General features: G+C 39.4%; 1 protein-coding gene across 2 annotated transcripts in view; it reads right to left on the bottom strand.

The window, feature by feature from the left end:
- Positions 1-12,924, bottom strand: part of RALGPS2 (Ral GEF with PH domain and SH3 binding motif 2) — a 106,485-nt gene that overhangs the window by 72,271 nt on the left and 21,290 nt on the right. For both annotated transcript variants that reach the window (XM_083507147.1, XM_083507148.1), the window contains exons 2-4: positions 12,302-12,433; positions 5,479-5,586; positions 2,052-2,102 (exon numbers count right to left, since the gene is read on the bottom strand). In XM_083507147.1, the coding sequence (XP_083363273.1) occupies positions 2,052-2,102; positions 5,479-5,586; positions 12,302-12,358 (216 nt within the window). In that variant the 5' untranslated portion in view covers positions 12,359-12,433. The remainder of the gene's footprint in view (positions 1-2,051; positions 2,103-5,478; positions 5,587-12,301; positions 12,434-12,924) is intronic.

The raw sequence follows: 12,924 nt of genomic DNA, 5'->3' as shown, positions 1-12,924 counted from the left end.
TTGTAGGCCAAAACATCTGGAGGGCCAAAGGCTGTCTATGCCTGGTCTAGCCACTGCAAGTTCTGCACCAGGATCTAATTGCTGGCACTACCTGCAAGGAAGCTACCAGCTTGGGGACTGGAGGCTTCTATGTGGAAGCTCCCTTGGGACAGCAGCCAAGATGTTCAGACAAGATAAAAGCAGTCACTCATACTCTTTTTCTGGTTACTGTAAGTGCATTCTGCTTCCCTCCAGGTCCTACCTGCTGCTCCACCTTTCCTGCTCTATATCCCTACAACTGCTTTTTAACACCTTCCATTCTCTGATCATTTTTTGTCTTTACTAGGATGCCAGACTGAACACAGGATTGCAGCACCTCACAGATTGTTCAATGCTAACTGTAAGATAATGTTAATGCATATGTATTTCAAGTTTATTTCTCAAAAGCAGATTTTATTAGTAAAAATGCTTTGGATGCCAAATTCTGCTGATTTGATAGGTATGTTCTAAAATTAGGAAGTGATTAAGTATTTAGACAGTGCAACAATAATTCCAAGATAAACAATTTTGCTCAGGACTAATTTTGTTAAAGGAGCAGTGTTAATTAATTTCAATGATAAAACATTAACAATTATTTTAAACCACCTCTATGATGTATTTTATATCTGCCAGGCTGTTACAATAACCCTTCTGTAATCTAGTGTGAAAGCAGTATTTACCAAACTGAGGTACAGTGTTAGTTCCTATAAGAAACTCCTTTTGGAAGACGTTAATTTGATTTGGAGTGTGCTTAAAAAGGTACACAGAATTAAGTATACCACAAATATTGCAAATCCTTAAAGTAAGGCAAGTTAAGGACATATTCAGAGAAAACAAAACAGCCTAGGCTGGATTTGTTATGTTAAGAAACTGCTCATTTCACAGCAGCTTGAAGGCCATCATTAAAGGATGCTTACGAAAGAACTGAATTTTCATCTTTAAACAGAATAGTTATTCATGCAGGAATAGCTTTATCAAACTGGACACCCCAAAACAAAACACATTTATTTAACCCACTTGTGCATGATTTCATTTGAGAAAGAGAGCAGAAGTCATTTTAAAATAAAACATGCATGATAGTGAATGCTGTTTTTTTAAAATTTAGTTTATAATTTTAGGAAATGCAAATAACAATAATAAATGGTTTAGAAATTTTTGCAAAAAGACTGTACTTTGCTCTGATCTACAATTATTTCTCATTTAGAAACAACTACCTTCATGTCAGCGCTACAGTACTTTGCACAGTCAGGACAGAAAATGTGCCTGTAAAAACAGTCCACAGAAAATGGACTGTTTTTGAGTGGAGTTCCACAAAGTGAATATATGCCTTTCTTCTCAATGAAAATGTGTGTGAATTGTGGGTCTGACCATACCTACATTTGTTTGAGCACCACCTGCTAATGGAGTGTGGCCGCTGAGAAGTTTTCCACCAGGATAATGCAGCCATCAGCCCAAAAAATCTCCCCACCCCATCATAATCAAAAGTTCGGCCAAATATCCAACACTTTCCTACCCTGCTCCAAGCTTTCTTGCAAGCAGAGATGACTTGGAGGAGAATAATACTGTAATTAGTGGTCACCAGAAATTATGGCTGGCTAATAACTTCAGTGTCCTTGTATCTGTAACCTTCCACTCTGTTATCACAGAATGTTTGGAACATGAATTAAATATTTTCTCAACATTCAAACTCACTCAGGAAAACTACAAAAACTAAAAAAAAAAATCTACCTGTCTCCCTAGAGGTTCAAATCCATACGATCTATAAGACGAATAACTGAATAGCAAAAGTATACTTCATTGTACTGTTTTCTTCCTTTGCCTACCAATTTACAGTTCACTGGTCAACCAAATTACTCCAGATGACACCACTAGGTACCATTTAAAAATTATGTAATATGAAACACAAATTATTTGTACATGCATACACACACTGGCACACATATTTAGTTCCAGAATACATGCATGGGTTGACATAATAAGGAAATCTGGCTTGGATTTATTTAAAATCAAAAGGTTGTATTAGAAAAACTTACCTCGGGCTGAATAGCTTTAAATACAGGAATATCCATTAGTGTTATCTGGCCCTTTGAAAAAAAGTGATAAGGAAAGTAAGAGTTGTGTCCTTTTGAAATGAATGTTTCAAGATTGGGCCAGCTTTTTATTATTAAATACTAGAGAAATGGCCATCATAAAATGGTGTGCCCTCCCATTGTTCCTTGACCCTACAAAGAGCCATCTCTGCTTCCTGTAAAAGAGAAAATCTACAGTGGCAGAGGCTTAGATCATGGGTAGGCAAACTAAGGCCCTGGAGCTGGATCAGGCCCAATCGCCTTCTAAATCTGGCCCACGGACAGTCCGGGAATCAGTGTGTTTTTACATGAGTAGAATGTGTCCTTTTATTTAAAATGCATCTCTGGGTTATTTGTGGGGCATAGGAATTCATTCATTCCCCCCCCAAAATATATATAGTCCAGCCCCCCACAAGGTCTGAGGGATAGTGGACCAGCCCCCTGCTAAAACAGTTTGCTGACTCCTGGCTTAGATGCTAGGAATCCAGAAAAGGAGTGTAAACTGATCTAGCCTTTTCAAAGACAGATCTGGATCATGTAAATGTTGGAAGCAGTGACTAAATACAACTATCCTGTTCAACACATGGTAGAAAACTGGCTAGATAATCACATTTAATTTCAAAACAAATAATACCTAAAGTGTTAAGGAATTAGCAAGAGGTCTTAATTACAAATACCAAATTCCATCAGAAAGCTTAGCAATTACGTTAAACTATGATAGGGGCTCTCTCTCTCTATATATATATATGTTATTGATCAGAAAAAGTCTTAAGTCTAAAAGTTTTCCAGCACTGTTAAAGTATCAAAACAAATCAAATCTCTTTATTGGCATCACAGTATAAAAAATTTCAAGTTTTTAAAGGACAAGGGTGAAGCTGTCGAGGGTCATAAAGTCACACTTGTGATCGTGTGCACTTAGATATTCTGCTTTGTCCTGTCTGTTCGCCGAAAGGATGAATCATTAGGAAACCTTTCGGGTAAGATTGTGGCTAAAAAGGAGGCTACTAAAGCAGTGATATCTTTGTCCCGATCTGCCAGGAGAAACTTCATTTGACGACTTCTTGTAGTTATAGGCCAGAAGTCCAACACTTTGCTCAGCATCAGTTGGCGAGGTCTGCTGTGTAAACAGCAATCTATCATCATCAACGAGGCTAAAGAAGGCATTTATTTCCTTTAAGAAGTGGAAGCCTTGTCCAAAGGAAGAAAACCAGCACAAATTCTGGTAAACCAATACAACAGCGGCTGAAATTAATGATTGCTATTCTAAGATTTCCCCCCACTGAACAATCTCAGCATGTACTGGATCCTTTCCATTAAGAATGCCCATAGCACCTCATAATAAAACCCACAATACAAATAACCAAATCACATTACATGATACACAATACCACCAATAAAACAGATAAGCACAGACAAAGTGAAAAACAATTAATTAAAATACAGATCATTATTTATTTCTATGAGGGGAAGAAAGACCAGCTCACTAATAAAATTATTTTTCCTGCCTACAGGAAAAAGCTTCCCTCAATAGGGAGTTCAAAAGTCTTTCTTGAATTCCTGCCAGATACACATCAAATGTTTACAAGATCAAAAGAAGGGGCTTCTCAGAGGATTTAAACACTCAGGAAAGCCTTGTACTGAAAAAGGTTGTTATACAGATAGTCTGGTCCCAGGCAGCTTATAGTTTTAGAGATAACAACCAGCATTTTCAATACATAAGCCATTTGAATGAAGTGTGCAAATCAGGGTAGAAATATAATGGATATAAAAAATGACACCTGCCTAATCCTGGGATACTTAAGTAAATGTTATTAAAGAGTAAAGATGCCTCAATGACATAAGGAAAATGTATATTTAATATTCAGGTTGCATTATATAAGCAAATTGGATAAATCTAATACAGTGGTACCTTGGTTCTTGAACGTAATCTGTTCCGGAAGTCCGTTCGACTTCTGAAACATTCGAAAACTAAGGCGCGGCTTCTGATTGGCTGCAGCAGCTTCCTGCACTCAAGCGGGAAGCCGCGTCAGACGTTCAGCTTCCGAAAAACGTTTGAAAATCGGAACACTTACTTCCGGGTTTTCAGCATTTGGGAGCCGATTTGTTCATCAACTAAGCCGTTCAAGAACCAAGGTTCCACTGTACACAATATTCCCCCCCCCCCCCCGGATATAGCCATTAAAAACTTTAATATAAACGTTAATTCAACCCAATCAGTGTCTTCTGCAGCATTTCACACACATGCAACTGAAAGTAAGTACACCATGGTAATGGGTACAACACAAGTCAATACAAAACAAACTCAAATGACATTTCACAGTAGAGACCTTTGGGCATCGTTTTCACTTAAATAAGCTCATTAATGTAAATTATATTTTCCCTAGTAGCTTTCAGTTTAAGTTTACTGTAAGTAAAGTATTTTAAACTTACCTTGCAGTCTCTTTTCTGTTTTACTGAAAAAGGGGGAAAGGAAGCTAGCTGCCTTAAGGAGCTAGAACATATTAAAAAGAAGGTTTAAAAACCTATTCCTATGCTTCATTAAATCTGCCTAATAATGGGATTTAAACTCTGCTACTGGAGTTCTTTATGTGTAAGCCCTGGGTTTTAAAAAATAGGCACAAGCCATTTTTCTTTTGTGTTAGCATGCATCTATAGAGAGTCAATTATAATTAATATATCCTTTTACTAATACCAATCCTAAACTAAACTTTAGCACTACTTGCAAACCAGCTCATTATCTGCCCTCCTCACGTACTTACAGCAAATAATCCTAACTAACTAGAAAACCTAAAGATTAGAAATTTCCTCAGACCAAAAAAGACCTAACCATCACAATCCACAGGCACGGTTGGTCTGAAGAGAGGGCTGGTTCCTATCCCTGGAGAGGAAGTAAAAGGCTTCAGAAAGTCCTGTCTGATTCATCTAGGACAGGCATAGGCAAACTCGGCCCTCCAGATGTTTTGGGACTACAACTCCCATCATCCCTAGCTAACAGGACCAGTGGTCAGGGATGGTGGGAATTGTAGTCCCAAAACATCTGGAGGGCTGAGTTTGCCTATGCCTGATCTAGGAGGAGGCATCATCCCTATCAGGAATGTCTTCTAGCAGGATCTGGCAAATAATGTTATCATGCTATTAATTGAGAAGAGAGGTGCCGGAACTGAGTTCAGGTAAGTTCCAGCTTAAAAAACAACAACCCTGAATGTAATAAACATTAGGAGAGGAGAATGTAGGTGTAGACAGGCAGAGAGAAAATTGAATAAGCCTGGACTCTTATACAGTTACCTGGGAGTGACTCCTACTAAGCTTAATGGGGCTTCTGTGGAAACATTTAAAGGATTGGACTGTAAGACTATTAAATTAGCAAAATATTTACTTATTAATTACTTACCGCATATTCCTCAGGTGTAACCTTCAGAACATCAAATACCACTGCATCAAAACTTTTCTTCAGTTCAGCAGAACCTTTGTCACTTAATGACTCCGAGCTGCTACTCTTCTAAGAAAACAAAAATACAAAATTGTTTTTTTTTTTTTTAAAAAATTTTTTATTGCGTTCCTTTTCATAGGTTCACAAATTTGTTTACATAGCAACATGCAAGAAACATTTTTTTTTTATATATAAAGAAAAATGAAAAAAGAAAAAAAAAAAAAAAGAAAATTAAATATGTTACACATCATGTTTCATAAATTTACTTTCTTTTGGACCTCCCCACATCTTCCCAACATTGCATTCATTGTTCTAACCTGATCAGCAATTTGTTACCTTGTTTCATAACTTATTGTATCTTTGACTTTATTATGTTACCAATTTCGAAAGTTTGTAGTTTACTTTTGGTACCTTCACAATAAACATAATATATTGTTTCAAATTTGTTTCCTTTTCTTTTTTATCTAGGCTTATTTTATCCTTTGCTTAAATAGGTTGCGGAAGCGTGACATTTCCTAATCATGCACAATCTTAACATTCAAACAACTTATAATATTTTTGCAAATAATCCTTGAATTTTTTCCAGTCCTCCTCTATTGTTTCTTCGGTCAGATCTCGAATTCTGCCAGTCATTTCTGCCAACTCCATGTAGTCCAACAACTGTGTCTGCCAGTCCTCCAGTGTGGGTAAATCTGGTGTCTTCCAGTACTTTGCGATAAGAATCCTTGCTGCTGTTGTCGCATACATAAACAGAGTTCTGTCCTTCTTTGGCACCTTCCGGTCCACCATGCCCAGCAGAAAGGCCTCTGGTTTCTTGAGAAAGGTATATTTAAATACCTTTTTCAACTCATTGTATATCATTTCCCAGAAGGCCTTTACTTTCGGGCAGGTCCACCAGAGGTGAAAGAATGTCCCTTCTTGCTCCTTACATTTCCAACACTTATTATCAGACAGGTGGTATATTTTAGCCAACTTGACTGGGGTCATGTACCACCGGTATACCATTTTCATAATGTTCTCTTTCAAGGCACTACATGCCGTGAATTTCATACCGGTGTTCCATAACCTTTCCCAGTCCTCAGACATAATGTTATGTCCTACATCCTGTGCCCATTTTATCATAGCCGATTTAACTGTCTCATCCTGTGTATTCCATCTAAGCAGCAAGTTATACATTCTCGAAAGTACCTTAGTTTTGGGTTCTAATAACTCCGTCTCTAGTTTCGATTTCTCCACCTGGAAACCAACTTTTTTGTCCATTTTGAAAACCTCTTGCATTTGAGCATAATGTAGCCAGTCTCGCACCTTATTTTTTAATTTGTCTTGGCTTTGGAGCTTCCAGTTGTCTCCAACTCTTTCAATTAATTCCCAATATTTTGGCCAATAGGCCTCCATATTGGGCCTTTTTTTGGAAACTTTGGCTTCCACTGGTGATAACCACCTCGGGGTTTTACTTTCTAGTAAATCCTTGTACTTCATCCATACAGCAAATATTGATTTTCTGACAATATGGTTTTTGAACAATTTATGAACCTTTGCCTTGTCATACCACAAGTATGCATGCCAACCATACACATTGTCAAACCCCTCCAGGTCTAGGACATCAGTGTTTTCCAACAAGAACCAATCCTTCAACCAGCAGAAGGCTGCAGCTTCATAGTACAACCTTAAATCCGGCAGGGCAAACCCCCCTCTTTCTTTTGAGTCAGTTAATATTTTAAATTTTATTCGGGGCTTTTTGCCCTGCCAGACAAACTTAGATATATCCTTCTGCCACTTTCCAAAACATTCCATTCTGTCCACGACCTGTAGGGTTTGAAATAAAAATAACATTTTTGGCAAAACACACATCTTTATAGCTGCGATTCGGCCTGACAAGGTAAGTTTCAATCTTGCCCATATATCCAAATCCTTTTTGATTTCCAACCAGCATTTTTCATAATTATCTTTAAATAAATTTAAATTTTTGGTGGACAAAAGTACCCCCAGGTACTTCACTTTTTTCACCACACTTAACTCTGTTTCTTTCTGGTACCCCTCTGTCTCTGTAGGTGTCAGATTTTTAACCAAAACCTTGGTTTTTTGTTTATTAAGCTTGAATCCCGCCACCCGACCAAACTCCGAGATAAGTTCAAGAACTTTTTTTGTGCTAGATTCTGGCTCCTGTAATGTCAAGACTAGGTCATCTGCGAAAGCTTTCAATTTGTATTGTTTCGCTCCGACCACTATACCCTGCACCAACCGGTCCTCTCTGATCATATTCAGCAATACCTCCAGGACAGAAATAAATAACAGAGGAGATAGGGGGCACCCCTGTCGTGTCCCTTTTTCAATTTTGAGTTCCTCCGACACCACATTATTCACTATCAGTTTGGCTTTTTGTTCTGAGTAGATTGCTTCTACTCCATTTTCAAACCCCCTTCCCACTCCCATCCCTTTCAGGTTTTTCTTCATAAACCTCCAAGAAATGTTGTCAAATGCTTTCTCCGCATCAATAAAAATTAAAGCGGCCCTTGTGTTCCTAATTCTCAAGAGCTCCAATATGTCAATAATGTTTCTGGTATTGTCCGACATATGTCTGCCAGGGAGAAAACCTGCTTGGTCCTTATGAATTACTTCATTTAATACTTTTTTAAATCTATTTGCTAAAATGTCTGCAAATATTTTGTAATCCACATTCAGGAGTGAGATGGGACGATAGTTCTTAAGCTGGGTCTTTTCCATCTCCGACTTTGGAATCAATGTGATGAATGCTTCTTTCCACGTTTCCGGTGCCCTCTTCCCCTCCATAATCTGGTTGCAAACCTCCAATAATGGTTGTATCAAAAAGTCCTTCAAAGTCTTATAATATTTGGAGGTGAGCCCGTCCGGGCCTGGAGATTTGCCGAGTTGCATATTTCGAATGGCACCTTCAATTTCCTGTTGGGTTATTTTACTGTTGAGAATTACTCTTTGGTCTTGGCTTATTTTAGTTAGACCATTTGTTCTCAAAAATTGGTCTATTTCCAATTCTTGCTGAGGCCCCTGTGCATAAAGATCTTTAAAGTATCTGTGGAAGCACTTCCTTATTTCTTCTGGTTTCTGAACTATTTTTCCTTGAATCTCTAAATTTGTAACTGTATTTAACTTTTGTCTTTTTTTCAACTGCCAAGCTAACAATTTTCCACATTTATTTGCTGATTCAAAAGATCTCTGTTTCATTTGTTTAATTTTCCATTCAATTTCTTGATTAATCAATTTCGAATATTGTGCTTGGTGGAATTTGATTTCTCTTAATACCTCTTTTGATTTTGGTTTGGTCCTCAGCTTTTTCTCTCCTTCACTTATTTTCTCTAAGATTTTTTCCTTTTTTCCATTCCAAAATTTTCTTTTTATTGTGTTCTGTTGTATCAGAAACCCTCTCATTACAGCTTTACTTGCGTCCCAGACTGTTCTCTTCTCGACCGTAGTGTTCAAATTTATTTCAAAATAGTCCTTTAAAGTTTTTTGGGCCTTCTTAACGATCTCTTGGTCTCTTAGCAAGGTGTCATTCATCCTCCATCTAAAGGATCCGGTTGGGATAAGTCTCAATTCCATTTTTAAGGCATTATGGTCGGAGCAGGTTTTTGGGCAGATTTCCACCTTTCTTGTTTTAGGTGCCAGCCCTCTAGATATCCAAATTTGGTCGATTCGTGTCCATGACAAATGGGCCTCAGAAAAGAAGGTTCCTTCTTTACCCAAGGGGTTCCTTGTCCTCCAAATGTCAATCAAGTCCATATTGTCTGTCATTTCAAAAAACGTTTTGGGGAGTCTGCCGTCTGTTGTTAAATTTTGATTTTGGGATTTATCCATATTTGTTGAGACCACCCCATTCGTGTCTCCCATCACGATAATATTAGAATAGTCCAGGTAGTCAAGCAGTGTCTCATGCAGCTTCTTATAAAATTCTGATTTTCCATCATTTGGTGCATAAATTCCTAGTATCAGAATCTTTTCCCCTTGTGTTTGAATTTCAATTGCGAGAATTCTTCCGTGGTCATCTTTAAATAAGAATTTTGGTGTCAGATTCTCCTTTGCATATATTACAACGCCTCTCTTTTTAACTTTGTCTGATGAGATAAATTCTTGGCCTAATCTTTTATTGATTAATACTTTCCTGTGGAGCCTGGTCACATGTGTTTCTTGAAGACATATTAAATCCAATTGTTCTTTTTTTAGGATATGAAATATCCTCCTTCTTTTTTCCGGAGAATTCCCGCCATTTATGTTCCAACTAAGTAGCTGCAGGGACATCCTGTTCTAGTTGAGATGTTCTTAAGATGAGGTGTCTTCCTTTTGCTCCAATCCCGAGGGGGCAGGCGTTGGCCCGCTTCCAGGCAGAATTGATGTTGGTAAAGGTGGAAGCCAATCTGCTCCTTTTTGGAGATCTTCACCGTGATCGTGAAGGAACTTTTGGTTGTCTTCAGGTGTTCTAATTTTAACCTTCCTTTCTTTGTATGTAAAGGATAATCCTTGTGGGAACTCCCACCTGTAGGGAATTGCGTTGTGTCTCAGTAATTTTGCTAGTTCTGTATAGGTGGCTCTAAGGTCCAACAGCTGTCTTGGGATATCTCTATAAATTTCCACCCTTTTGTCTTGTATTTGAATTGCTTTTTTGAAATGAAGGCCTAGGATCTTATCTCTCTCTTCCTTTGATCTTAGAATTATCAAACAGTCCCTGGATCTGTCTTTCCTTACCAGTCTTCCCAATCTATATGCCGAGACAATTTTAAAGTCTGTATCTTCTGTTATGCCCCAGAACTTTGAAAATTCTTGTGTCAGATATCCAATCAAGTCTCCTTGCTCAAGTTCTGGAATGCCTCTCAATTTGATGTTGTTCTCGCGATTTTTCAATTCCACCATTGACAGGTAGGTTTGTTGTTCACCCACCTGTTTGTGCAGAGGCTTGACTTCTCCTTTTATTTCTTCAACTTCTTTTTGTAAGGCTCCCACTTTTTGAATTGCTTCTCCAGCTAGTTCACGGTTTTCCGCTGTTGCTCCTTGCAGGTTCTCTATTGCTTGCGTATGCTGGGAAACTTGATCAGTCAATTTTTGTATCGAAGAAGTCGCTTTGTCTATTTTCAGAGACTGGTCATCCACCTTCTGGTTTAAGCTTGATAACTGCTCCAATATTTGTTTTAATAGTGTGTCTGACCCACCTGCTGCCATATCTTCCTCAGTGGGCTTCTCTGTTATTTCAGCTTGCTCCCTCTGTGTCACCAGTACAGCTGGAACCGACGATCGGCGTCCTTGGGTCAGTGTTGTTTGTACAAATTGTCCTGGTTTTCTTTCCTTTTCCTTTTCTTTTTCCTTGGCCTCTTTAGTTTCCTTAGCTTTAGATGCTCTTGTTCTCCCTGCACCACTCATTACACATCTGTCAGTGTTCAAGGTCAAATTGTCTATTGTTCCATGGGAAAGACAGAACCAGTTATAAACAATCAGTAGAATGAAAGCCAAAACAAAGATCAGTTCCCAGGATTTTATAATCCGAAAGCCCTGTAGGGGGAGTGCCACCAAGTTTCAAAGACAAAGAAGGAAGTATTCCGCCATTAAAATTCCAAGTTGTTTCTGCTCAATAAATCCAATAATCCAACAGTCCCTTCACCGGCCAAAAAAATTCCCCAAAGCACCTCTTAAAGTTCAGCAAAGTTCCATCAACGGTGCTTGCAACAAAGTCTCATACAGTCTTTTCTGCTCAAATGTATCAGTTGCACTCCAAAAAAGTTTTTTGCAACTGTTTCTGCAGTTATCGCAACCTCTCTCCCCGGCAGTCCGACGTCTGACTCTTTAGACGTACAAACCAAAAGAGGCAGGAAATAGGAGGAAAGTCCACATTTACAGCTTAATTTAGTCAATATCCATTCCTTCCTTCCGTAAAATAAAGAATAGATCTAGTAGCGCAAGAAAGTTAAAACTTCCCAAAGTCCCGTTTCAAACGCTTCCGCTTCTTAAGACTTTGCTTTGATCTTGTCAGCAATGTCGGGAGACGGACTTCCCTTTTCTCATCTCCCGATTTCAGCCAAATCCAACAAATTCTTTTACCAAATTTAAATCCCTTTACTCACGGGTATGTTGCTTGCAGATTAGTGTTGATTTTAGGAAGAAAGGTCAGCGCTCATCTGCAACAGCCGCGCGGCTTCACTTCCGCGGAAAGAGCGATGAACTCACAGCACCGCTACCCCTCCTTCACTCCGGGTCTCCTTACGGGGTCCCTTCTGTGTTTTCAGGGCAGCTTCTGGTGCCCGCCGAGTCCCACGGCCACGGGCTCACTCTACCCGTGGTTTATCTTAATGGGTCGTCGCTATGCCGCAGCGAACGACCCTTTTCCGCGGAGCCCCTCTTCAGAGAACGAAGAGGACCGCCATTACAGTTTCGCGCCGCCTCCGGAAGTAAAAATACAAAATTGAAAATGTGAATGTATACCTGCTCAAAAGCCGAAAGAGAGGCCTTGGTAAATAAAAACATCTCAGCCTGGCGACTAAAGACTGACAGTGATGGCGCCAGGCATTTTTTCCTGGGGAGAGCATTCCACAAAGGGGGAGCACCACTAAAACATCCCATTTACCTAGACTGTACCAAATTTCAGAGGCACCCTTCCCAAGTTTAAAAAAACAGTTTTAAAAGTTTCAAGATCCCTGCTTAAAATACTCCAGCAAAGAACAGGAACTGATTGCGTACCAAAATACATTCTTCTTTCAAGCTACACTGTTGTATACATGTACTATGCTCCTGCATTTTTTAAAGCTGACTATTGCTGACTCCTTACCTCTGAAGCAGTAGCTGCAATATTTACATTGCTGGGCTGCCCATTCATTAGGTCCATACTGTCCACACCATTGATTTACTGCCCTACATTTGCAGCGATGGCTTTACTGATTCATCTTCAGAGTCATCACTCCTAAAAGAAAATTTAAAAAGCAGCTTATGGTTCCATAAATCAAGAAAGTCAAACAGATCATCCAAAGTGTAACATGGGACAGGAATGTTTGTCCAACTATGGGATTACAGAAGACTTCAATCAAGTACTCCCTTTCCATGGAGGCGCAAGTTACAGCAACAGTCAAGGCGACATTTTCCCACCTTCGCCGCATCAAGCAGTTGGTCCCTTACCTTTCCCGCCCCGACCTGGCCACAGTGATCCATGTGATGGTCATCTCCAGGCTTGACTACTGTAATTTGCTCTACGCGGGGCTGCCCTTGAAGCTGACCCAGAAACTCCAGCGGGTGCAGAATGCTGCAGCGAGGCTCCTCACGGGGTCTCTGCCATGGGAAGCATATTCACCCAGTGCTTTTCAAACTGCACTGGCTCCCGGTAGAGTACAGGGTCAGATTTAAGGTGCTGCTTTTGACCTTTAAAGCCCTTCACGGCCTAGGACCCTCGTACCTACG

Source organism: Podarcis liolepis (assembly GCF_965112155.1).
Source record: "Podarcis liolepis genome assembly, chromosome: 6".
In the NCBI taxonomy this organism is placed as follows: Eukaryota; Metazoa; Chordata; class Lepidosauria; order Squamata; family Lacertidae; genus Podarcis; species Podarcis liolepis.
The sequence above is the reverse complement of the archived record's forward strand: the minus strand, read 5'-3'. Positions and strand labels throughout refer to the sequence as shown.